Source organism: Ranitomeya imitator, chromosome 2 (assembly GCF_032444005.1).
Source record: "Ranitomeya imitator isolate aRanImi1 chromosome 2, aRanImi1.pri, whole genome shotgun sequence".
Lineage (NCBI taxonomy): Eukaryota > Metazoa > Chordata > Amphibia > Anura > Dendrobatidae > Ranitomeya > Ranitomeya imitator.
The window spans coordinates 429,966,289-429,994,037 of record NC_091283.1 but is presented as its reverse complement, the minus strand read 5'-3'; the positions used below and the strand labels follow the sequence as shown (position 1 = coordinate 429,994,037).

The window sequence follows — 27,749 nt, the reverse complement described above, 5'->3', positions numbered from 1 at the left end:
CAAGCTCATGGAAGTCACACAAAATATTAAATATGACCCTTCCCCCCCCCCCCCCCCCCCTTTAGCACCCCCATAGGTAGGGACAATAATAAAATAAAGAAAATTTATATATATATTTTTTTCCACTAGGGTTAGAACTAGGGTTAGGGTATGTGCACACGGTGCGTATTTGGCTGCACATCTGCAGCGGATTGGCCACGGATCCGCAGCGGATTGGCCGCCGCGAATTCGTAGCAGTTTTCCATCAGGTTTACAGTACCATGTAAACCTATGGAAAACCAAATCCGCTGTGCCCATGGTGTGGAAAATACCGTACGGAAACGCTGCGTTATATTTTCCGCAGCATGTCAATTTTGTGCGGATTCCGCAGCGTTTTACACCTGTTCCTCAATAGGAATCCGCAGGTGAAATCCGCACAAAAAAACACTGTAAATCCGCAGGTAAAATGCAGTGCCTTTTCCCTGCAGATTTTTCAAAAATCGTGCGGAAAAATCTCAAACGAATCCGCAACGTGAGCACATAGCCATAAGGTACCGTTACACTAAACGATTACCAACGATCACGACCAACGATACGACCTGGCCGTGATCGTTGGTAAGTCGTTGTGTGGTCGCTGGGGAGCTGTCACACAGACAGCTCTCTCCAGCGACCAACGATCAGGGGAACGACTTCGGCATCGTTGAAACTGTCTTCAACGATGCCGAAGTCCCCGGGTAACCAGGGTAAACATCGGGTTACTAAGCGCAGGGCCGCGCTTAGTAACCTAATATTTACCCTGGTTACCATTGTAAAAGTAAAAAAAAAAACACTACATACTCACATTCCGATGTCTGTCACGTCCCCCGCCGTCAGCTTCCCTGCACTGACTGTCAGTGCCGTCCGTAAAGCAGAGCACAGCGGTGACGTCATTGACCTAAATTTACCACTAACATGAAGCCCAATATGTCACGAAAAAACAATCTCAGAACCGTTACGATCCGTTGAAGCGTTCCCGAGTTATTACCTCATAAGGAGACACTGGTCAGAATTGCAAAAAAAAGGCCAGGTCATTAAGGTCAAAATAGGCTGGGTCATGAAGGGGTTAACATCCAGTTAGGCTATGTTCACACGTTCCTGATTTCCCTCCTTTTTTTTTCAGGACTAAAAACCGCAGCTCTTGGCAGAAAACGCAGGTCCTTTTTTTGGTGCTTTTTTGATGCGTTTTTTGATGTGTTTTTTTTTATGCAGTTTTCTATGCAGAGTCTGTGTGTTTTCTAGGAATTTTTTTAGGGTTAAAATGGCTGAAAATACCCTAACCCTACCCCTACCCCTAACCCTATTCTAACCTTAGTGAAAAAATAATAATTCTTAATTTTTTTTATTGTCCCTACCTATGGGGGTGACAAGGGGGGGGGGAGTCATTTACTATTTTTTTTATTTTGATCACTGAGATAGGTTATATCTCAGTGATCAAAATGCACTTTGGAACGAATCTGCCGGCCGGCAGATTCGGCGGGCGCACTGCGCATGCGCCCGCCATTTTGCAAGATGGCGGCGCCCAGGGAGAAGACGGCCGGACGGACACCCGGAGGCCGGCTAAGTATAAGGGGGGGAGATGAGGGCACGGGGGGGGGGGGGGGGGGCGGCGTCGGAGCACGGGGGGTGGCATCCGAGCATGGGGGGGGTGGGATTGGGGCACGGGGGGGGGGGGGGGATGGGTAGCCACACCGCAGCGGTTCTGCACCACATACCGCAGAAAACCCGCAGATATTTTTTTCATCTGCGGGTTTTACTGCGGGTTTGACCTCACAATGGAGGTCTATGGGTGCAGAACCGCTGCAGTTCCGCAAAAAGAAGTGACATGGTACTGTCAGCGCTGAGATCTCATCTCTCGAGATTCCGGCGGCCATTTTCCCGAAGTCAGTCATACAGGAACGCATGGACGAACTGCCTGGGGGCTCTGGTCTTTCACAAAATGTCGCCAGAGCCCCCCGCAGCACCGAAGTTTCCAGGATCTCCCGGGATAGCGGACAACTGCGGCAGCGGTGGCGGGCGATAGCCGGCGGCGGGCAGCAGCGGACACCCCCTCATCCCAGCCTGTAACGGTAAGCGGTATATCCGCTTTGTAAGACGCACCCCCATTTCCCCCCCAAATTTGGGGGAAATAAAGTGCGTCTTACAAAGCGGAAAATACGGTACATCATTACCTCTATACTTCTATTTGACTTTTTGTCATTAATAGTTTTGTTTGCTTTCCTCTAACATTTTTTTTCTACCCCTTCCATATTAGAATACCGTATATACTCGAGTATAAGCCAACCCGAGTATAAGCCGACCCCCTTAATTTTGCCACAAAAAACTGGGAAAACTTATTGACTAGAGTATAAGCCTAGGGTGGAAAATGTAGCAGCTACCGGTAAATGTCAAAAATAAAAATAGATGCTCCTTACCGTTCATTATGGCCCCATAGATGCTCCACATAAAGCTGTGCCATACAGAATGCATATATAATGCTCTGCACCGTTCAGTATGGCCCCATAGATGCTCCATATAAAGCTGTGCCACATATAATGCTCTGCACCATTCAGTATGGCCCCATAGATGCTCCACATAAAGCTGTGCCATATAGGATGCATATATAATGCTCTGCACCGTTCATTATGGCCCCATAGATGCTCCACATAAAGATGTGCCACATATATAATTCTCTGCACCGTTCAGTATGGCCCCATAGATGCTCCACATAAAGCTGTGCCATATAGAATGCTCTGCACCGTTCAGTATGGCTCCATAGATGCTCCACATAAAGCTGTGCCATATAGAATGCTCTGCACCGTTCAGTATGGCCCCATAGATGCTCCATATAAAGCTGTGCCATATAGAATGCTCTGCACCGTTCAGTATGGCTCCATAGATGCTCCATATAAAGCTGTGCCATATAGAATGCTCTGCACCGTTCAGTATGGCCCCATAGATGCTCCATATAAAGCTGTGCCATATAGAATGCTCTGCACCGTTCATTATGGCCCCATAGATGCTCCACATAAAGCTGTGCCATATAGAATGTTCTGCACCGTTCATTATGGCCCCATAGATGCTCCACATAAAACTGCCATATAGAATGCTCTGCACCGTTCATTATGGCCCCATAGATGCTCCACATAAAGCTGTGCCATATATAATGCTCTGCACCGTTCAGTATGGCCCCATAGATGCGCCATATAACAATGTGCCATATAGAATGCTCTGCACTGTTCATTATGGCCCCATAGATGCTCCACATAAAGCTGCCCCATATAGAATGTTCTGCACCGTTCATTATGGCCCCATAGATACTCCACATAAAGCTGCCCCATATAGAATGCTCTGCACCGTTCATTATGGCCCCATAGACGCTCCATATAAATCTGTGCAATATATAATGCTGCTGCAATTTAAAAAAAAAAAAGACATACTCGCCTCTCTTGCTTGCGGCTCCTCAGCGTCCCGTCTCGGCGTCTCTCTGCACTGACTGTTCAGGCAGAGGGCGGCGCGCACACTAGTACGTCATCGCGCCCTCTGACCTGAACATTCAGAGCAAGAAGACGGAGCGGCGCCCGGCGGGTGGAACGCGGACAGGTAACTATGAGATATTTACCTGCTCCCGGCGTCCCTGGCTCCTTCCCCCGGACAGCTGGTCTCCGGGTGCCGCAGCCTCTTCCTCTGTCAGCGGTCACCGTTACCGCTCATTAGAGAAATGAATATGCGGCTCCACCCCTATGAGAGTGGAGTCCATATTCATAACTTTAATGAGCGGTACCATGTGACCGCTGAACAGGGGAAGAGCTGCAGCACCGAAGACCATGGGACAGGCAGGAGGAGCGCCGGGACTAGGTGAGTATGCGACACGCTCTCTGCCCCTCACCCGCCGACCGTGACTCGAGTATAAGCCGAGAGGGGCACTTTCAGCCCAAAAATTTGGGCTGACAATCTCGGCTTATACTCGAGTATATACGGTACTTATAAATCGGGGTCACCTATATGTATTGGGAGTTTGGAAATGTCAGCATGTATTCATGTGTTGACTTTTTTTTTTCTTTACACCTGTACCTCGGATTATAATGTAGTGGGGACTGGGATCTGACACTCCTTAATAGGCTGCATTTTTGCATAGCAAGAGGCTATATCATACATACAACTGTATCCCTAGTACAATTTTAGGTTGGGGGTTTTCTCGGTGCCCTTGTTTGATCCCCCTGATTGCCTGCAGACTCATTTATTACATGGTGTTTATACCCTCTGTTCTAAACTCCATTAATAGGTTAGTGGCCAAGACATACCTACCTCCTATTATTTAGGAGAGAGGTTGACTGAACCATATTCGCAGTTCTTGTACATAACTGGGCTGCTGTATGATTTATGTTTTTACTACATGTTCAGTTAAGGGAGGGTCATTAGGGTTAGCTATCGACAAGTGGTGCGCCATACCGTAGAAACTAAGGGTGCCCAACTCCTTGTAGGTGAGGTATCCATGAGGGATTTCTAGGGCATACAAGCCCACACATACTGTGATCTTCATTGCTCCCTTGGAGGTATACTCTGATATTCCCCCCCCCCCTCCCCCTTTTCTCACATTTGTATACCCCCCCTCCCCCTTTTCTCACATTTGTGTATATATATATATATATATATATATATATATATATATATATATATATATATTTCATTCTGTATTAACATGGAGTACAATGTCACCAAAAAACTCTCGGAATCCGTGGGATCCGTTCAAGAGTTACCTCATAAAGTGACAAGGGTCAGAATTGTAAAAATTTTCCTGGTCATTAAGGTGCAAACCACCTTGGGGGGTAAAGGGGTTAAGTTAATAGGTGCAGAGTAGCTTCTAATAAAGGGGTATGCGCTCTCCTCCACATCCTTACAATGGAACGTGCCAAGGTACGTGCAGCCATCTTGCCAGAGACTAGATCCTTTTCTCTAGATCACTGGGGGGTTGTTGGTCCTCTGATCACATTCAGGCTTCTGTATGATAAATCTACTAGTTTGGACCATTTCCTTGCGGCAAGCCATGCTTGCCTGGTGATAGCAACACCATGCAGGAGAGAGATTGGCCAAGTGGTCATCTTCTGTTCTTTGATGGCTGGCAGGAACATAGTTTCTGGAGTGTGCTCTGTAATTTTTTTAAAATTGGGGCTGGTCATTCTTCTGGGTCTGCCTTCTGTTCAGCACCTAGGTGCTTTCAGGGCCCCGCTATCATCCTGAAATAAAGTGGGAAGACACCCCATTAGATGTAGCTTCTATTCTGTGGTGTTTGCACGCTTTGCTGCCGTCACCTGTTGACCATCTGGTTCCAGGAGCAGAGCTACCAATGAATGGAAACCACCTGTTGGTTTGAGTGCGATTATCTGGCGGTGGCACAGACAGGCCGTGGAATTTGCCAGGCGGCAGCTCTCATATGTTGGGGCCTGCTTAGCAACAAACGTCACACTCTTGCACATTAGGGAGCCTAAAGATCTCCCACTGGAATAATTATAATGGGAAACTCTGTGGGAAAATGTCCTTTCTTTGATGGTGGCAGGATTTTGTCACTCTGCAAAAATTCCTTATGATTTAAGACAATTGTTAAAATATAGCATTGTGCCTTTGTTCTTTAATATGATGTTGGATAAATAGCGTTACCTACCGTTCTGGAATAGAAGGTGGTGATGAAGTTGGGGAGGAAAAACTGAAAATGGTAGTCTTGTCATCCTTTAGGTCATGGTTCCTTTGTCTTCTGGTAAGTGGCAGGAGTGTGGCTTGCGGTTGCTTAGTTGCTATTAATGGTCATCGGTGTCTTGTGCATAAAGCTCCATAATATCTCAATATAACTTCCCTAAAAATTATGCATCTTCTATGTTTTAGAGTCTGTATAAAAGGGACCGACTCCTAAAATATGTAATACATTGGGTTCAGTAGTTGTGCTGGATGTGCTGTAAAAAAAAAAAAAAATTTTTCAGAAGAATTTGAGAAATTTGTGAAATGTCCTTTTAAATGTCTGTTCTGTTCCTGATCTGAGGATCGCGGCTTTTAGGGGAGATTAAAGGCCCCTTCACATTTAGCGACGCTGCAGCGATACCGACAACGATCCGAATCGCTGCAGCGTCGCTGTTTGGTCGCTGGAGAGCTGTCACACAGACCGCTCTCCAGCGACCAACGATGCCGGTAACCAGGGTAAACATCGGGTAACTAAGCGCAGGGCCGCGCTTAGTAACCCGATGTTTACCCTGGTTACCATGCTAAAAGTAAAAAAAAACAAACAGTACATACTTACCTACAGCCGTCTGTCCTCCAGCGCTGCGCTCTGCTCTCCTCCTGTACTGTCTGGGAGCCGGAAAGCAGAGCGGTGACGTCACCGCTCTGCTTTCCGGCTCACAGCCAGTACAGGAGGAGTGCAGAGAAGCAGAGCGCAGCGCTGGAGGACAGACAGCGGTAGGTAAGTATGTACTGTTTGTTTTTTTTTACTTTTAGCATGGTAACCAGGGTAAACATCGGGTTACTAAGCGCGGCCCTGCGCTTAGTTACCCGATGTTTACCCTGGTTACCAGTGAAGACATCGCTGGATCGGTGTCACACACGCCGATCCAGCGATGTCTCCAGGGAGTCCAGCGACGAAATAAAGTTCTGGACTTTCTTCAGCGACCAACGATCTCCCAGCAGGGGCCTGATCGTTGGTCGCTGTCACACAGAACGATTTCATTAACGATATCGTTGCTACGTCACAAATAGCAGCGATATCGTTAACAATATCGTTATGTGTGAAGCTACCTTAATCTGTGCTGCACTTTATGTACATGCTCAGTAGTGGCCATGCCCAGAGACATGTAAACATACTTTTATTTAACAGTTTATTTGGCTTAATTGCGTTTTCTACTGTTGTATTCTTCTGTGTTCCTATTAAGTCTATAAAGCTTAAAGGTACCGTCACATTCAGCGACGCTGCAGCGATATAGACAACGAGTCGATCGCTGCAGCGTCGCTGTTTAGGTCGCTGTAGAGACGTCAAACACGGCAACAGCAGAACGATGCAGGAGCGATCCAGTGACATACTTATCGTTCTCCTGGTTGTTCGCTCCATGTAAAACATTGCTGGCATCGTTGCTTTTGCTGTCAAACATGACGAATCACGCCGACCTGACGACCAAATAACGTTCTGGACTTCTAGCTACGACCAGCGATGTCACAGCGGGATCCTGATCGCTGCTGCGTGTCAAACACAACGAGATCGCTATCCAGGACGCTGCAACGTCACGGATCGTTGTCGTTCTCGTTGTAAGGTTGCTCAGTGTGAAGGTACCTTTAGACCAGTGGTCCCCAACTCCAGGCCTCGAGGGCCGCCAACAGTGCAGGTTTTCAGGATTTCCTTAGTATTGCACCGGGGTTGGAATCATCACCTGTGCAGATGATCACATTACCACCGATGCAATACTAAAGAAATCCTGAAAACCTGCACTGTTGGCGGCCCTCGAGGCCTGGAGTTGGGGACCCCTGCTTTAGACTATAATTTTATTTCTGGGTCCCAATAATAGTCTCTGGGCTTGGCATCTTCATTTTTTTGCCCTGTGCTCAACACAAGTATAGCGTTACCTCTGTGTGTAGCGACCTGAATGATGGGTTCTTTTTCAAAATCTAAGCCAGCCCCCTTCTCTGCTATACATTACATTAACTGTCAGAGATTGAGGCTCTATGCTGCAAGTTGCATGCAGACTACTGGAAATGGCGTTCACACAGAGCAGTTTGGTGACCACCCTGAAAATTAAAACTAAAAATATTTTGACAGTTCCTCCCTTTTCAATATCTTCCTATTCTTTGATCCTGTTTTGTTTCCTAGCTCTGGTTAATTCAAACTGGGAAAATATATATTAAACCATTTTGTGTCTTAATGGACCGACCTTGACACTATCGCACGTTGAGTATTTGTTTGCAGGAATTTCTGCATTTCTTGGCAGGAGAATGCAGCCTCAAAAACGTTGCGTCTTTGCCTTCGTGGTTTTTTTTTTTTTTTTTCAGTGCATTCAATGGACGAAAAACGCAGAGAATTGACATACAAATCTGCAAGTCAAAAATATCAAATGTGTGCATGACACGTAAGGTTTCTCATTCACTTTGCTGGCCTCATGTTTGCTGCAGGTTTTGTCACGAATCTGCACAAGAAAAACTTGACAAAAACGCACCAAAACTGCAACGTGTGCACAGTCTAAAGGTACCGTCACACTTGACGATATCGCTAGTGATCCGTGACGTTGCAGCGTCCTGGATAGCGATATCGTCCAGTGTGACACGCAGCAGCGATCAGGCCCCTGCTGTGATATCGCTGGTCGGGGAAGAAAGGCCAGAACTTTGTTTCGTCGCTGGATCTCCCGCTGACATCGCTGAATCGGTGTGTGTGTGTGACGCCGATTCAGCGATGTCTTCGCTGGTAACCAGGGTAAACATCGGGTTACTAAGTGCAGGGCCGCGCTTAGTAACCCGATGTTTTCCCTGGTTACCATCGTTAAAGTAAAAAAAACAACCACTACATACTTACCTTCTGCTGTCTGTCCCCGGCGCTGTGCTTCTCTGCTCTGGCTGTGAGCGTCGGGCAGCCGGAAAGCACAGCGGTGACGTCACCGCTCTGCTTTCCGGCCGCTGTGCTCACAGCCAGTACAGGAGGAGTGCAGAGAAGCAGAGCGCCGGGGACAGACAGCGGTAGGTAAGTATGTAGTGGTTGTTTTTTTTACTTTAACGATGGTAACCAGGGTGAACATCGGGTTACTAAGCGCGGCCCTGCGCTTAGTAACCCGATGTTTACCCTGGTTACCAGCGAAGACATCGCTGAATCGGCGTCACACGCCGATTCAGCGATGTCAGCGGGAGATCCAGCGACGAAATAAAGTTCTGGACTTTCTTCCCCGACCAGCGACATCACAGCAGGGGCCTGATCGCTGCTGCCTGTCACACTGGACGATATCGCTAGCCAGGACGCTGCAACGTCACGGATCGCTAGCGATATCGTCTAGTGTGACGGTACCTTTAGGCTGTCTGCAGCAGGAACTTCTCCCCTTTGCTCAAAGTTTTGCCTATCATCTCTATGGCTAGCAGAGAAGATGATAGAACTGCTCGACAGGATATTGCTCCTTTTGTAGGTTTACATCACTTTCTGCATGATCCTGAACATTGGCTACATTGAGACAGAGCAGAAATCCCTCATAGCTGTGTGTATAGGAAACATAGAAGCTAATCTCTACCCTCTAGCTCAGACAGGTGAAAATTAGAAATTGAGCTAGCTTAAAAAGTCAAATAATGACCCGTAATTGTTTTTACCTCTTGTACATACACATGACAGCTCATTCTGAATTCACCCGAGATCTAAATTGAATGTACTTTTTTATACAAAAAGTTGACCATAAAGCCAAGATGATGCCCGATTTCTGAAGTTTCTCTGGATCGCTTCCTTTTCTTTATTCTTTGTACCCACTGATGGACAGTTGTTCTGCTTTCTTATTGTCTTTTCACATGTGGTACATTTAGAAGCAGATCATATAAGTAACACTTGAGGAGTCAGTCGCCTCTCTTGCTTATAAAAGTAGGACTTAAAAGCTACCGCTGTGTAATTTCCATAATACAGACAAGCCGTTTTGGTGGCAACAATCCCTGATGTGTATTTGGGGTGTTACCTACCAAGTTGTCACTGACACTTGTCTTTGCAAGTTTCCTGGATCTTAATTTCTTGGGCCAGCTCAACATCTCTAGGTCTCCTTCAGACTGATGTACCCAATGCTTCTAGCATGGCGGCCATTAGATCTCAGAACTAGGCCAGTATTATGTCTTTGTCATGCTGTGGTGGCCGTAGGCACTGGACTTGCATTCGGTCTCCATGCCCTCAGTTACCATCAATGTGGCAGTCATGGTTCAGCCTTTAGTTGTAGGGAGTGTGATTGCTGTAGTCTTTCAGGTTAGGTGTGACCTGTTGTATCTGTTACAGGGAGTTGCACACATTGTGCCTATGGTTGAAGAAGTGTCCGCCCATGTCCAAAACCACCATGTAATTTTGACCTTGCAGCCAAATGACTGAAGTGTGAAAAACTTTTGACTTGTTCTTTAAAACGTGTCAGAAATATTTGATGTTTGTTTCCTCTCTTGTACCACAGCCAATAACTTAAATGATGGAACCAAAGCGCTGCTTTCATCTGCCACTAAAGGGGGGCACTCCAAAGAAAGTAGTCGGTCTCCAGTGTCAGAAGAGATCAGTGATTGGTAGAGGCCGTGGCTTCTGAACCCCTTCAGATCACTATTTGACATCTTTGACATGTTTAAAAGTTTTCTAAAAGTACAGTTACCTTTTATCTGTACTTCACTCAGGACATAATTATCAGTACTGCCTTTTTTTTTTTGTTCGTGCAAACTTCGATTATACAATCTTAAGATGCCTGATTTATAAAACTGTATGAAAACCTAGGATAAATGTGGCTCATTTTAAGAATAAACGATAAAGAATTTTTATCTTTGCTTACTCACCAAGGTTAATCACAGCAGACTTCAAATTTTAGACACTGCACAGGAAAAACCTCCAGAACCTCCAAAAGTCTTGAATGTTTCGCAGCACATGATGAAGGGGGAAAAAAAAAAAAAAAAGGTTTAAAATAATCCTTTATTTTACACTGAAATAAAAAGAAACAAAGATTCCTTGGAGACTGGCCCAAGCTTTTTGAGCTATGAGGTTCCTAATCTTAGCGTGGCTATGAAATGAAAGATTTTTATAATGTTTTGTCGGGTTGTGCTGCTAAGATTGTCTACTGTAAGTTCACCACCTATTAGTTTGTTTTGTTTTGTTTTTATGCTGTCGTGTATGGTCACTCCTCCATTCCAGTTACATTACATTATGCCTGTCTTTTTTTCCGTTGTTAAGCAAGGCTGATGTGGTCTTTCATTTATAAATGGGGTGAAAAACGTGTTTCTTGATAAATTTACTCCATGAGTGTTTGATATCAATGTATCCTTCATAATCTTAAAGTGAACCTGTTACCAGGTTTGTCTGAGACGAGTTGCAGCCACCTACTTCAGAGCAAATCTACAGCATTTTATAATGCTGTTGATAAGCCCCTGATCCGACCTGTAAGAAGAAAAATAAGTTTTATTTTACTCCCCTGCAGGGAGGGGTGTCCCAGGTCTTGGTCCGGCACCTCCTATCTTCTTGCGATGCCACCCTCCTACTTGCTTCACAGGCTACCTAGCATCGTACTCCTGCGCAGGCGTACTTATCTGCCATGTTGAGGGCAGAACAAATTACTGCAGTGTGCAGGTGCTGGGCTTCTCTGACCTTTCCCTGCGCACTGTAGTAATTTGTTCTGCCCTCAACAGAGCAGATAAGTACGCCTGCGCAGGAGCGTGATGCCGGGGAGCCTGTGTGGATGACGCAGGGACGCATCAGCCACATGAAGCAAGCGGGAATGTGGCATCGCAAGAAGATAGGCCCTGGTCCGGCACCTCTGTGACACCCATTGGACCTGATCACCCTGCAGGTGAGTATATTAAAAGCTCTTTTTCTTCTCTTGCAGGTTGGATCGAGGGCTTATCGACAGCATTATAGAATGCTGTAGATAAACCCTGAAAGGCGGTGGCCATAACTCGTATCGGCCAAACCTGGTGATAGATTTCCTTTTAAAGAGCACATCCTTAAAAGAAGCAATTTTGTAGGCACCATGGCCACTTGACTTCTTGGTGTTTTCCATATCTAGTTATGTGAGTTACAGTCTACCTCTATTATTCGTAGAGCTCATGTTGGATTCTATTCTTTCTTGGCTCAGAAATTTGCAAAAACTTAGTTTTTTGTTCGCAAAACATGCCTATTATACTTGGGCGTCTTATGGTAAAATATGTTGTCACTGATGGCCTCTGGTTCAGGTGGAGAGCCATAACACTATATACTGTGACTCTGCTGGATTGAACTTTTGGGCTACCTGCACAATTTGGGGAACTCGTTATTTGGTAATGATGGCTTCTGATTTATGCTTCCCGTTCACTGCTGCTTTTCAGACCTGTCTATATGCTGGCAGGTCTCCCATCTTTGACTGAACAAACGCATAGGTGGACTTTGGTACTGATGGATTATTCTATTGTTTGGGTCCTACCATAATTACTAATAGGAAGAAACTGCATCATATAGCTTAAAGAAATGGTAGTGTCCGAAGATTCGGTTAGTTTCAATAAAGCATTGATACACAGATGTTAATCCACCGCAAACGTTTAGTTATTTTGCTTTCCTGTATCCCTCAACCCTCAGGATACTCTTGGATTTTTACAGCCAGTAACAGTATCCTGAAGTTTATGTAACACCATTGACCTATGGTATAGTGACAGATATACGCAATCTGACGGCTGCTTGCAGTTTTGGCTTCTGTGAGCAGATGCTGTTGGCATGTTGATACGGTTACATGCCTCGGCAGTGCTGTAGTGTATGTGGTTATGCTTGGAAACAAAGGTGCGCCTTGATGCTTCAGAGCCAAAAAAACAGCACTCTGTACCATCACCTGCCACTTACAATACAGCTGCACTCTTACATGCGACACCTTTGGCCCCCTTCATACGCTAAAACCTGGGTGCATTGCAGCCCTGTAACATGGGCAGCTACACCACCACCTAATGTGTTCAATAGCAATTCTGGTGTTGCCTGGAAACTGACATTTTACTTTCGAGTAGTGTAAAAAGTGTGAATTCCATAACCCTTTTTGGTTTAGTAATTTGTTTTTTTAGGTAGCTGACAATTTTTCCCATTACCGAGAGATGACACATGGTGCTTTTAACATTCTATGCGGAGGGGAGAATGAGGGAGGAGCTAGTGGCAGACACGCATTCCGCTGCAAGTTCTCCTGAAATGCGTTGCATTGCAAGACATCTCCTATCTCAGTAATAGGGAAGTCTGTATTCACTAAAGTTGTATTTATCCATTAATTGAGAATTTTTAGGATGAATGATCATCATACTGATCTCAGATTGCATAACAAAAGCATTCTGTCAGATTCACTTTTATGCACCGTTTTATATAAAACAATCTACACCCGGGGTTCAAGTGTTTTCCAAAAGCTGAAAAACGCTTTTAAATTTAAAATTCAATTTTGTGTAATTGTGGTGGTTTTGTGTTTCTCATACTATTCACAATGGATATCCATCATATTAGGAGACTGCATCTTCCAATCCCAATGTTATACGTTTTGCTTAGAAACTCAAATCTACGTTTTGTGGATCTATTCCGGCAGGTTTTACTACTGGGGATGTTCTCAATTTTACACCCCCCCCCTCCCCCTCCCCCTGTTTTTTATCAAATTTATTTATTTATTTTATTAAATGTAGCGCCTCTTTTGTATTCCTCCAGGCAGTAATAATGTTCCAACTTCCGGTAAATAATCTGGGCAGCTTACGAAAAGCCAGGAAGACGGTGAAGAAGATCTTGGGTGATATTGGCCTGGAGTACTGCAAAGACCATGTGGACGTGAGTGTTATGTTGTTGGCTTTCTCATGGCATGGACATATTTGCTTTTATAGCCCCACAATAACCTGTATGGACCCTCACTAGCCGAAAGACCACGTTCCCATGGTGGTTGAGAACCTAAACCATCATACTTGTCTTGTTTGCTCCCATTCCTGTTCTTCACTTACAAATACTGAAGCAACACTACTTATGTATGTGGCCTTAAAAGGGGTCAGAATCTGCCCTTTAAGTGCTGCAATAAACCTTCTGCATTGCACTGGCTCTCTGTTAACCAGTATTGTAGAAATAATTGATGCACTTTTAATTTAAAAATAAAATAAAAATCACACTGTGGTATACAGTCCTGCTCAGCGTTATTGGCACCCATATATTGTAGTGTAGGTACATAATGTGGAATATCTGCTGAATAAATGAATCAAGGAGGGCAACAAAATTAATAAAGGGGATGGGAGAACTACAATACCCAGATAGATTAGCGAAATTAGGATTATTTAGTCTAGAAAAAAGACGACTGAGGGGCGATCTAATAACCATGTATAAGTATATAAGGGGACAATACAAATATCTCGCTGAGGATCTGTTTATACCAAGGAAGGTGACGGGCACAAGGGGGCATTCTTTGCGTCTGGAGGAGAGAAGGTTTTTCCACCAACATAGAAGAGGATTCTTTACTGTTAGGGCAGTGAGAATCTGGAATTGCTTGCCTGAGGAGGTGGTGATGGCCAACTCAGTCGAGGGGTTCAAGAGAGGCCTGGATGTCTTCCTGGAGCAGAACAATATTGTATCATACAATTATTAGGTTCTGTAGAAGGACGTAGATCTGGGGATTTATTATGATGGAATATAGGCTGAACTGGATGGACAAATGTCTTTTTTTCGGCCTTACTAACTATGTTACTATGTTACTAAGTGAAAAGTTTTTTGTATAGAGAACTTGTGTTAAATACAAAAGAGCAAATGATAAACAATAATTTAAAACAAAAAAAACAATGGGAGGAAAAATGGAAAAACCTAAATCTTGTTGTGACACTGGTATTGGCACCCTGCACATTAAATTAGTACGGAAACAGATTTTGACTCTTATGGTAAGTCACTAATGAGAATTGCCTCTGCTTAATTGCCGGTGGCCATGTGACATGAATTAGCCAATAAATGATGACTTCAGTGTTTTTAAAAAGCCACATGGTAAGCCGTGTTTTTTTCTCACAATGGTGAAGACAAAGGAGCTGTTGAAGGACATCAGAACTGCTATTATAAGCAAACTCAAGACTTGCAAAGGGAATGAGGCCATCTCCAAGGACCTTGGTATCCCAGTTTCAACAGTGTGCATTGTCACTAATAAGTTTGCCAAGCATAGAACAGACAAGAACCTCCCTGGACTTGGGGGAAAGAGGAAAATTAACAAGAGATGTCTTTAAAGGTTGGTGCAAATGGTGGAAAAGAACACCACGTCAAACATCCAAAGCCCTGAAAGCCAACGTGGAACAGTCTGGGGTCATGGTTTCAGCAAGTACCATACGCCGCACACTAAACCAATCAGAGCTTTAATGGGCGAAAGCCAAGGAAGAAACCATTGCTGAAGAAAAGACACATAAAAAGGAACAGCTGCTCTCTGCTGAAAAGTAACTTGACAAACCATAATCCTTCTGGGAAATTGTTCTGTGGACAGATAAAACAAAAATAGAGGTTTTTGGCAATGCAAAGCAACAGTTTTACAGACGTAATGACGCTTATAAGCAAAATAACACCCTGCCAACAGTAAAGCATGGTGTAGGATCCATCATGCTGTGGGGTTGATTTGCTTCTTCTGGTACTGGTGGCCTTGACCGTATCACAGGAATCAAGAAATTAGAGGGTTATCAAGAGATTTTAGAGCAAAATGGCCTACTTGGTGTAAGAAAACTTGGGTCGAGTTGAAGATTATGGATCCTTCAGCAATGAGTTCTTACCTGAAATCTGCCCTTGGGGAAAAGAACCCTGCAAACATACAAGAGCTTGAAACTACAAAGGAAGATTGGGAGAGAATACCAGCTGAGAAGTGCACGAAGCTTATAGATGGTCTACAGGAATCTTTTGGAGGCTGTCATCAATGCCAAAGGGTGTGCAACCAAGTAATAATTAGGGGTGCCTTTATTGCTGCACATGCTGTTAATTCTGTTTTGTTTTTTTTTTTTTAAATTGCAACATGTAAGTTGAAAAGCAATGTTTTATTATTGTATTATTTTGGAAAAAAATCCTGAGGATATAACTATGGTACATTTCATTTTATTTCTGAAGATATTGTACAGTCTATGAAAAAAAATGAAGGGGTTCAAATAATGGTGAACAGGACTGTATGGCTTGTCAAAAAAGAAATTTAGCTTGTTACAATGTGTCGGCCCATTAAATTGTTGTCGATCTGTCAGATTAAAAGTGTGTAGAGGAAGAAAGCAAGTAAATATATTAAGAACACTGCAGAAAAAATGGCAATGTTGGGCCAGTTTCACATTAGCGTTGTGGACGGCCGCGGACTTCCTATGTGAAGCCCCGCCCTCGGCCACACCTCCACCACTAGCTCCGCCTACTTCTGCATGCGGCGTGCCTGCGTACCTATCTTTAACATTAGGTACGCAGGTCGTAACGCTGTATGCGGATGCTTCCGCATGTGTCGTTTTGACAATGCGGCGACCAACGTAGAACGCAGCTTGTAGCAATTTTTTTTTCTTCTCCGCATCGTCGAAACGACGCATGCAGAATCACCCGCATACAGCGGCACGACCTGCGTACCTAATGTTAAAGATAGGTACGCAGGCCGCATGCACGCCACATGCAGAAGTAGGCAGAGCTAGCTGCTGAGGTGCGGCCAAGGGCGGGGCTCTACGGAGGAAGTCTGCAGCCCTCCGCACCTCTTCAAAACGCTAGTGTGAAACTAGCCTTAGATCTATACATTTGGTGCAAGTTGCACCAAATTACAAACTTATTTTTAACAAGGGCTTTAGTGTAACTGCAGTTACTGAATATGGACTTGTATGTTTTTTTTCCACTTTAAATACACCTCTTACACACTCTTTTTGATTTGCAGGAATTTAAGCCATTTGAACCCAATGACTTCTATGTGAAGAACACGTCATGGGATGATGTAGGACTCTGGGACCCCTCATTCACTAAAAATCAGGTATTTGTGGGAAAAAAAATCCCAGTGCATAAATCTTTGATTTTTGTTTGATAATTTTTTTTATGAAAGCAGTCTCCATCATTCAGCTTGCTGTTCGTGAGAAGGGAGTATTGTTTTATATTCAGAAGCTAAAACCTGGTTCCAGATTCATCAAGGATTTTTTTTGCCCTTTTTTTTTGGTTTAAGACTCCTTGAGGTGTCCAAAATGTTTCTCATCTCATGGTTATGCAAAAAAAAAAAAAAAATCCAGCTTTTTGCACTGTAGTGAACTCATCAAGTTGTGCCACATAAATGTGTAAATTACTCTAGGCGGTGGAGCCTGTGCCTCTTAATGTACTGGGTGGTGTGCAAAATGCTTGTCTTGGTGAACCTGGACTTATGGTTTTATTTCTCCTAAACCTAAAATATTAAAATTAGTACAGTAGGTAGCTTATGCTGCTAAATCAAGTATTGAGCTGGACATCGAATGGAATGATGTAATCAAATGGGAGCATGTGGAACACCCCGTGAATTAGTTAGCTTGAGACAGGTGCTGGTTCCTCTGGAGCCATCCGCTGAGCTTCTGTAGAACAATAGTAGCCAGAAAAAGTTGCACTTCTATGTAAATTGCCTCACCAGCAACAAATTTTTGAAAACACCAATGATGCCAACAGAAGACCAATATCTATAGGAATAGCTCCGTATTTTACTTCTGTACTATAGAAATTAGACTGTCCATCTGTCTGCTCCAATCCAGAATGGTTTACTGCGTTGAAATAAGTGTAATTGCTCTAAATTGTAATTTAAATAATGGAGAAAAACAGACCAATCTGTTCTATGAACTTGTGCTTAAAGGGAGCCTGTCACCTCTGGAAACTTTTTACCTGCAGATATAGTGGTAATCTGTGGGTAAATGGCATTTAAAATGCCTTACTGCTGGATCAGCAGCTACAGGGAGAAAATGAAGTTATATTCTCCTAGGATCTGCTTGCTTCCAGTCATCAGGGAGGTGCAGGGAGTGACTATAAGGTCAGCAATCGCTGCACATTGACGGCCTGTGCTGCATGCTGCAGAGCTGGCTTTTCAACCAGTGGGCAGGGGAGTGATTTACATTGTGTTCTTGTAGTGTGTGATGGCTGTAACCTCAGTCTGTCATGCCCCGATGATTGGAAGCGAATGAATGCAGGGAGGATATAACTTCACTTTTCCCCTGTTAGCTGCTGCTCCAGTGAAGCAGCCAGGCGTTATTTACCTGCAAATTACCATTTATATTTGGAGATGACAGGTTCTATTTAAATGGAGTCCAAGAGCCATAACTTATTTTATTTCCTGTCCATATGAGGGGTTATTTTTTTGTGGGAGGAGTTGTATAGTATATACCTGTATGTAATCTCCCCTGTATATAGTATATACATGTATGTCATCTCCTCCTGTATATAGTATACACCTGTGTCATCTCCTGTATATTGTGTATATACCTGTATGTCATCTCCTGTATATTGTATATACCTGTCTCATCTCCTCTTGTATATAGTATAAACCTGTCACCTCCTGTATATTGTATATACCTAGGTGTCATCTCCTCCTGTATATACCTGTATGTCCTCTCTTCCTGTATATAGTATATACCTGTCATCTCCCCTGTATATAGTATATACCTGTATGTCATCTCCTCCTGTATTAGACCTCGTTCATTTGGTCAGTATTTTTACCTCAGTATTTGTAAGCTAAATTGGCAGCCTGATAAATCCCCAGCCAACAGGAAGCCCTCCCCCTGGCAGTATATATTAGCTCACACATACACATAATAGGTCATGTGACTGACAGCTGCCGTATTTCCTATATGGTAAATTTGTTCCTCTTGTAGTTTGTCTGCTTATTAATCAGATTTTTATTTTTGAAGGATAATACCAGACTTGTGTGTGTTTTAGGGCGAGTTTCATGTGTCAAGTTGTGTGAGTTGTTTTGTGTGGTGACATGCGTGTAGCAACTTTTTGTGTCGAGTTGCATGTGACAGGTTAGTGTAGCAAGTTGTGTGCAGCAAGTTTTGCGCGTGGCGAGTTTTGTGTGGTGCGTTTTTGAGTGCAAGTTTTGTGTGAGGCAACTTTTGCGTATGTGGCAATTTTTCCGCGTGTGCAAGTTTTGCGTGTGGTGAGTTTTCCATGATGTGAGTTTTTTGCACGTGTGGCGAGTTTTACTTGAGCCTAGTTTTGCATGTGGCGAGTTTTGAGCGGTGACTTTTGTGTTTCGACTTTTATGTGGCGAGGTTGGTGTATGTGTGCTGAGGGTGGTATGTGTTCAAGCACGTATTAGTGTGTGGAGCATTTTGTGTGTGTTTATATTCCCGTGTGTGGTGAGTATCCCATGTCGGGGGCCCACCTTAGCAACTGTACGGTATATACTCTTTGGCGCCATCGCTCTCATTCTTCAAGCCCCCTTGTTCACATCTGGCAGCTGTCAATTTGCCTCCAACACTTTTCCATTCACTTTTTCCCCATTATGTAGATAGGGGGCAAAATTATTTGGTGAACTGGAACACGCAAGGTTAAAATTTCGCCTCACAACATAGCCTATGACGCTCTCGGGGTCCAGACGTGTGACTGTGCAAAATTTTGTGGCTGTAGCTGCGACGGTGCAGATGCCAATCACACACACGCCACACACTCCACACACACCACACACACACACCTTCATATATTAGATTGCCTTATCAAAAGCCGTGAGCTCTTTCCAGAAATTACTCCTTACAAAGTGAGCTGCTGCCTAAATGTGTTTTAATTCTAAGCGTTATAAAATTAAGTATAATAAAGTATATAGAACATTTTTCTTCACGCTGTTTGTATTAAAACCAGCAGGTTATGGTTTGACATTAGTATTTTCATGCAAAAGGCAGAGTGAATTGACTGTAAGGATATGTATAGGTGAATAAGCGCCAACACACTTTTTCTTATGTTTATGGTATTTTCAGCAGTTACATTTTCCTGTGTATATACAGAGCCGGATGTAATCGTGAGCTGTTGCTGAAAACTTTTTTTTTTCTCTCTTTTCTTATAGGACTACAGAACTAAACAGTTCTGCTGCAGCCAGTGTCCATTCTCTTCAAAGTTCTTTTCTGCTTACAAAAGTCACTTTCGAAACGTCCACAACGAAGACTTTGAGAACCGAATCCTTCTTAACTGTCCATACTGTACCTACAATGGAGACAGAAAGACTTTGGAAATGCACATTAAGGTGTTCCATGCACCAAACAACCCTCAGCCCAGTCCAGTCATCCAAACTTTTAAAGATAAAGCAAAGTTCGACAGCCTTAAACCTAAGCAGGCCGACAGTGTGGAGCAAGCGGTATATTACTGTAAAAAGTGCACTTACAGAGATCCTCTCTATGAAGTGGTGAGAAAACACATATACAGGGAACATTTCCAGCACGTCGCAGCACCGTATGTTGCAAAGGGCAGTGACAAATCGGTGAATGGGGCCATGCCAATAGGGGCAAGCCCAAGCAATGACGGCAGCATTCATTGCAAGCGATGCCTGTTTATGCCGAAGACATACGAAACCTTAGTTCAGCATGTAATTGAAGACCATGAGCGAATTGGATACCAAGTGACAGCAATGATAGGACATACAAATGTGGTCGTACCTAGATCCAAGCCGTTGATGCTGATAGCTCCAAAGCCACAAGATAAAAAACCCATGGGCATTCCCTCAAGAATGGGTCCAATGTCCCCAGGAAATGTCCGAACTCTTCCTTCTCAACAAATGGTGAACAGACTTTCAATACCAAAGCCTTCAATGAATTCTAATATGATGTCCAACGTCCACATGCAGCAAAATAACTATGGGGTGAAAGGATTGTCTTCAGGGTACCCTGTTGGGCAACAGATGAGATTAGGAATGGGTGGCAATGCCCCTGTTTCGATCCCGCAGCAATCCCAGTCAATGAAGCAGATGCTTCCTGGTGGTAACGTGAGATCTTACTCTCTTAGTAATGAGCAAAGATCGCAGGCTCCTTTAAGGTACGCTCTTCAGTGTGGAAACTCCAGCCTTTCAGGCGGCCATCTTAAACCAGCTTCCATGACTCCAACCCATATTCCATCTCGAAGCCTGGTTCAGCCTGGTGGAAAACCCACCACTGCTGCTGCGGCGGCCGCTGCAGCAGCAGCCGCCAACTCTTCTTCTACCCAAAAATGGAAAATATGTACAATTTGCAACGAGTTATTTCCAGAAAATGTGTACAGCATTCACTTTGAAAAGGAGCACAAAGCTGAAAAGGTCCCAGCGGTAGCAAACTACATAATGAAAATACATAACTTCACAAGCAAATGTCTATACTGTAACAGATACTTGCCAACTGACACGTTGCTAAACCACATGTTAATTCATGGCCTCTCCTGTCCTTACTGTCGCTCAACTTTCAACGACGTTGAGAAAATGGCAGCCCACATGAGAATGGTTCATGCAGACGAAGAAATGGCACCAAAAACTGATTCCACTTTGACATTCGACTTGACATTACAGCAAGGAAGCCACACCAATATCCACTTACTGGTCACAACGTACAACCTGAGGGATGCCCCGGCTGAATCTGTAGCCTACCACGCTCAGAACCAACCAGCTGTTCCTCCTCCTACTCCAAAAACGCAAGTAAAGACTGTAGAGAAGGTGGAACCACCCGTCAAAAACGTACCACAGACTGCTGTGCCGTACAAGAAAGATGTAGGCAAAACTCTTTGTCCTCTCTGCTTTTCCATCTTGAAGGGTCCCATTTCTGATGCCCTTGCCCATCATTTGAGAGAAAGACATCAAGTCATCCAGACTGTCCATCCTGTTGAGAAAAAGCTCACTTACAAATGCATCCATTGTCTAGGAGTGTACACGAGTAACATGACTGCTTCAACTATTACTCTGCATCTCGTACATTGCAGAGGGGTAGGCAAAACCCAGAACGGGCAAGAGAAGACTGGAGGTATCATCAAAATCAATCCATATCAACGAGTGCCAACGAAACGTTCCAATTTCTTTATTGATTTATCTCCTGCCAAAAAGATAAGACCTGATGACGACCCTGATGCCCCAATTATTTTAGATGACAAACCTGAAGAGCCAGTGGTCTTGGCTCTGGACCCTAGGGGTCATGAAGATGACTCCTATGAAGCCAGAAAGACATTCCTTACAAAATACTTCAACATGCAGCCCTATGCGGGCAGGCGAGAAATTGAAAAGCTGGCAGCCAGTTTGTGGTTATGGAAGAATGATATTTCTTCCCATTTCAGTAGCAAAAGAAAAAAGTGCACCAGAGATTGTGAAAGATACATGCTCAAAGTTTTGCTGGGCTTCAACATGAGGGAGCTGAATAAAGTCAAACACGAGATGGACTTTGGTGATGAATGGAAGTTTGAGAACATCGATGAAAGTCAGTCTGCCCCTAATGCGAGTAAAACAATAGAGAAGAAGAAATCGAACGAGTCCAGCTCGTCCGATGCATCTGAAAATGCAGCAGAGGATTCGAGCGAAAGTGTTGTTGAGCAAACACCCGAGAAGGATGTTAAGTCCACAAATTCAGAACACAACACAAGTCTCTCAGAGCAACCTGTCAAAGCGCTAGAAAACCAAAATGTTGACACTCCATCAAATGTGATTGACCACTCTAATGCAATTGTTTTGGACAGCTCTGACAACGATGGAGAGGCAGAAGATTCCCCTGTGCTGAAGAAAAAGATCGCAATCCCAGAGAGAGAGCCTCTTAAGTCCAAGCTAGAGTTGGACCTCGAGGACAGCAATCCGGAAGTGAAGCAGAGTATTCAGATCAATGATTCCAACCACAGTAAAGATGCTGAAAATGGCCAAGAGATTGAAAAAGATAATTTAGTCGAGAGCGACGAGGATCAAGTCAAGTGCAAAACAAACTCTCATGACAAAGCCGATGAATTCTGGTCTAAAGAGAAGTCTCTCTTGTTACCTAGCATGTCCGTGAAAGAGGAAAATTTGTCAGAGAAACCAGTGGAATGGCAGACTAGCACAAACGACCGAGAAGACGAAGATCACTTTAACGTGACTGTTACCGATAAAATGCACAACAGTCTACAAGGAGTAGGACTCAGTAGCCAACAAGTATAGGTTAAACTTTTTTAGATACCACTTGTGTGTACAGCCTCGTAGCTGATATTTTCATTACAGCAGGACTGATAAGCTACCCCAGTGAACTGTTACTGCATGGTGATGACGTCGGACGCTGGGTTATCCACTCTCCTTGGTTTCGATGGCTCTTTCTGTCGTCCTGCATTTGGCACATACCGATGTGACGCGCAACATTGGATGATACAAAATGCACACATGTTTTATCCGCATTTTTTTTTCCCTTTTGAGTTTTTCAATGATGTTCATCATTATTAGTTAATCATGTTATTTTTCTATTTTTTTTCTCTTACAAAAAAAAGATAAAACTTAAAAAAAGATAAAAATAAAAAAAAAAACTTGATGCAGAGAAACCCGGCAAACCTCACAGTGCAAGGTTTCCATCCTCTGAACTACAGGACTCTCTGCAGGTTATTCAGAATTTTCTGACTCACTGTGTATAGATTTTTGGGATACTAATTTTTTTTTTTTCTTCCCTCACTACCCTTGTCAATGTATTCATTCTGAATAGGCAAAATGTATATTTGTACAGTATTTTAGACTTCTTCAAAGTGACTTATCAAATTGTTCTTGTGTACCCACTATAGATTTTTTTTTAATTTAGTGATGGCCTGCTGTGTAATTAACGCTGTATCTACTTTACTTAGCAAACTGCTATAGCTAAAAACAAAAAAGGAAAAATATGAAAAAAAAAAACTTAAGAATTTTTGAAGAACTTGGGTTTTTGCACATAATCTGTACAATCTGAAGATGGATCCGGTCATATAAAATATATCTGGACTATTGTAATCAATACTTTGTTTGCTGCCCCCAAACCCTGAAAAATTGAGCTGATGGAAAACCTAATATCCTGGAAGAGAGGTAACTATAATAAAGTGTCCACGGTGCTAGTGTCCTGCTGCGGCGACCATTCGGCAGAGCAAACATTTGGGAAGGGATTGAAGCCTAGCCTTTTTTCTTGGCAGGTAATGTCACGATGATAAATGGACCCCAGTGATGGTATAGGTGGGGTGCTGGATCATTTCTCAGAATTGCCGCCTGTCCTGTCTGTAAGTGGCAGGCACGATTTAAACTAGGGAGAAGAAAAAAAAAAAAATCCACACACAATGTTTGCTAGTCGACATATTCTGATACCTTTCTAAAGGTAGAGATCTGTATAATATGTATTGTGTTTAAAGTATCAAACCAGAAAACACAATGCCGTATTTTCGTTATTAGTATATTTAGTTGCCCACCTAGTGATGTTCATTTATTCCATCTACTATTTGGCACACTGTTGTAGTAGTATTTTGTGATCTTTCTTTCCCTTTGTATTCATTTAAGCATCTAAATAAAAAGCTGTATTGTGCTTAATGTCCATCTTTGGCTCTGTTCTCTGGATATGTACAAGGGTGAGGACCATCTTTATTTACATTTCTGTAGATGTATATTATGATAAAGGGAACCTGCTATGTCAAAAACACTTAGGGTACCGTCACACTATACGATTTACCTACGATCACGACCTGCGATATGACCTGGCCGTGATCGTAGGTAAATCGTAGTGTGGTCGCTGGGGAGCTGTCACACAGACAGCTCTCCAGCGACCAACGATGCCGAGTCTCTGCTTCCCGCATTGTGACTGCCGGCCGTAAAGTGAAAGTGAAAGCACAGCCGCTGTGCTCTGCTTTCACTTTACGGCCGGCAGTCACAGTGCTGGAAGCAGACGGCAAGGGACCTGACGGACACCAGAATGTAAGTATGTGCTGTTTGTTTTTTTTTTAGTTTTACGCTTGTAACCAGGGTAAACATCGGGTTACTAAGCGCGGTCCTGCGCTTAGTTACCCGATGTTTACCCTGGTTACAAGCGAACGCATCGCTGGATCGCATCGCTAGATCGGTGTCACACACACCGATCTAGCGATGACAGCGGGAGATCCAGCGATGAAAGAAAGTTCTAAACGATCTGCTACGACGTACGATTCTCAGCAGGATCCCTGATCGCTGCTGCATGTCAGACACAGCGATATCGTAACGATATCGCTGGAACGTCACGAATCGTACCGTCGTAGCGATCGAAATGGTATAATTTAATTCTTCTTCTGGTCGATCTGTGAACATGTAGCACATGCTGCAGCTCACCATGTAGGTTGTCACATCTGCCATGTTGCTCCTAGATCCTGCTGACTTGCTGTGTGTTTTCCTTCTTGTGTAATCTACTCAGCCAAGCTCTCTTGCATTAATGTCCTACAGGCAAAAATTCGCGCGCCGTTTGGTGATTCTTTCCAAGCAGCTGGTCCCGGCTGTACCCAACGATCTTCTAGCTTAGGGAGACTCTTCGCTTTTCCCAGAAGGCACCTGGAATATGCAAATTAGCCTCCTCAAGCTTGAATATAGGCCATGAAGGTTGAGTGCATTACCTATTTTCTTTGAATCCTACTGATTCCAGGTCTTTCTGTAGCTCCCAACGGGTAATCCTTGGCTCTTGGAGAACTTTTTTTTATTCTTTTCACTCCTCTGTCTGAAATCTTACTGGGAGCACCTGGTCGTGGCCAATTTATGGTGAGATTACGGTATGTTCTTTCCACTTCCAGATTTGGGACCCAACAGTGCTCACTGGAACCTTTGTTAGTTTAGAAATTCTTCTGTAACCAATGCCATCAGTATGTTTCGCAACAAGGTTACAAAGGTCTTGAGGCAGCTCACTGGTGTTACCCATCATGAGATGTCTTGTGTGGCACCTTGGTAAAGACACCCTTTTTATAGGCCATCAGATGAGCCAGCTGATATTTCACTAAGTGGCAGGATTGTTTTCGAATCTGCCAGCTGGTGTCCTGACTTGCTATGGCTTTGTGCACCTTTTCTTTCTTTGTGTTCAATGCATTTTCTTTGTCATTTCTCATAATTACGCACAAATTAAGTTATGGACATATATGGTTTAATTTCTTTGTGTGGCTTGGATAGGTTTTTACCAATATCCGGTGAGAATTCCATGTCAATAACGCCATTAAATATATAATAGAAAGTTGGTGACGCGTTCAATCCTTATTTCACCCGCTGTATATAGTATACTTTACACCTGGGGCTGCATTGAGTGTGCGTTTTGATGCGATGTGGATTCAATAAATAACATGTTACTCGTCTTCCCTTCCCCACAGTACGGATTTAAAACCCGCAACAGAAAATCTTTACTGTATCAACGAACCGTGTACTTTGGCATCTTGTTTTAAAAGGAGTATGTCCAAAAATGACTGTTCAGACAAAGCTCTGTGAATGCTTGGCCAAACCGTTCGGGACGTCTTCCCACTTTCTAGTTTTGGCGTCCATCTCGCCACCTCCTCTTTATCAGCTCTGGCTTTACCAGAGCAAGAGAAGGATGAAGTTCGATGGATGGTGCACAGAGTGCTTGTGCTTGGTTTCATGGTACAAATTTCGGAATACTCTGTGTGAACATACCCCAAGACTTGCCTCAGTGACATCTGTAACCATGGAAACCAGTCCAGCTTGTTTCTATAGTTACATTAGACAGTACATTACTAACCAGCAAAACTTCCCTTTTTCAAATTTGTTGCGTGGTACCTTAACTTCTGATACTTCCAAGCAACAAACTCCTGCCTCTAGGTGTGTTAGCTTGTACTTGGACTTAAAAAATAAAAATATTTAAAAAATAAAATGAGTTGCATTTGTTCTTTTGCAGCTCAGTTTCTCTGGATTCGAGGTTACATGCAATAACTCAGGGGAAATGTTTTTTCTTTTTTTTGTCGTCGTCCCCCCCCCCCCCCCCCCACTCCCTCCATATTTGCAGCGATTTACCGCAGGTGATGCAGCTATTTGACCCCTGTGAATAAGACAGAAGTCCTAAGGCTGGCTACTTCAATAAATAAGTATGATACTGTCATGGAATAAGGGCATGAATCCAATTAACTGAAACCGATTAAGTCTTAGGACCTAAAACTGGCTCCCAAAGTAACTTGGGTTTGCATATTTTTTGTGTTTAAAGAAATAGAAACTCTGAAGGTTTTATGAGTTAGATCCACAGAGTACTAGTTGGCGACCGGACACCTGGTGCTGAAATCCAAACACTGACTTCTGGATGTCTATTTTGAAGTTCAGAGAGACCATTTTACAACACCATAGTTTGGGTCCCCATGGACTTCTATGGGATTCGGATTCAGCTTAAAGTTTGTATTGAGTTCTAGTACCAGAACTGAACCTCAATAGGGATGAGCAGACCCATGGATGAACCATTTACTACATGCCATTAGTTTTCATTTTTAAGGCCCGCAAATGACCTAGTTAAGAGCAATTTTGGTATGAGGTTTCTGGTAAAACTCCTCAGCAGCTCTGTTCTAAGATTTATTCTGCTCTGACTGAACAGACTATTGGGGGATTTAAGTTTTTGATGCAAAGATGTCTGCTGCATGCTTGTCTCTTAGGCTACTTCCACACATCTGTTTTTTGCCGTCAGGCACAATCTGGTGAGTTTGAGAAAAAAACGGATCCTTTTTTTTCTTTTTTTTTTTTTTTTATAGAGTTGTATTAGCACCTAATTGCGCCTGATGGGCACACGTTTAATCTGTTATTCTTTCTGGATCCGTCCAAAAAGCTAGTTCCGGCAGATGGAGAAAATGTACAGAGGAACGTTTTTTTCTGTCCTGCGAAGAATGCCCAGCGACTGATTCGGCGAGAAACGGAGATGTGAAATGTTGAATCCGGCCTCCGAATCTGGTTTTTCATACATTCTCCATTCAAATCATGCACATCTCTCGTAGAAAAGTGGGATGATTTATTTTTATCACTTGTCATCTGTCCACAATCTTTTTTTTATATTTTTTTTATTAATGCTATAATATGCATGACCATTTTCAGTTCACTGTTACAGAATTGCAATGCATCCGTAATAATCGGAGGCTAGACTTTGGCTCCTGTGTTTGTTTTTATTATTCCCTCTACAAACACCCATACACTTTAATGGAAAGAAATGTGTGCATGATGCAATTTTTTTTTTCTTCATGCCCAGCTTTA

The 27,749-nt window shown here is 43.5% G+C and overlaps 1 protein-coding gene across 2 annotated transcripts in view; it reads left to right on the top strand.

Moving 5' to 3' along the window:
- Positions 1-23,407, top strand: part of ADNP (activity dependent neuroprotector homeobox) — a 56,335-nt gene extending 32,928 nt beyond the window's left edge. For both annotated transcript variants that reach the window (XM_069750887.1, XM_069750886.1), the window contains exons 3-5: positions 13,361-13,477; positions 16,539-16,631; positions 19,665-23,407. In XM_069750887.1, the coding sequence (XP_069606988.1) occupies positions 13,370-13,477; positions 16,539-16,631; positions 19,665-22,727 (3,264 nt within the window). In that variant the 5' untranslated portion in view covers positions 13,361-13,369 and the 3' untranslated portion in view covers positions 22,728-23,407. The remainder of the gene's footprint in view (positions 1-13,360; positions 13,478-16,538; positions 16,632-19,664) is intronic.
- The last annotated feature ends 4,342 nt before the right edge of the window (positions 23,408-27,749 follow it).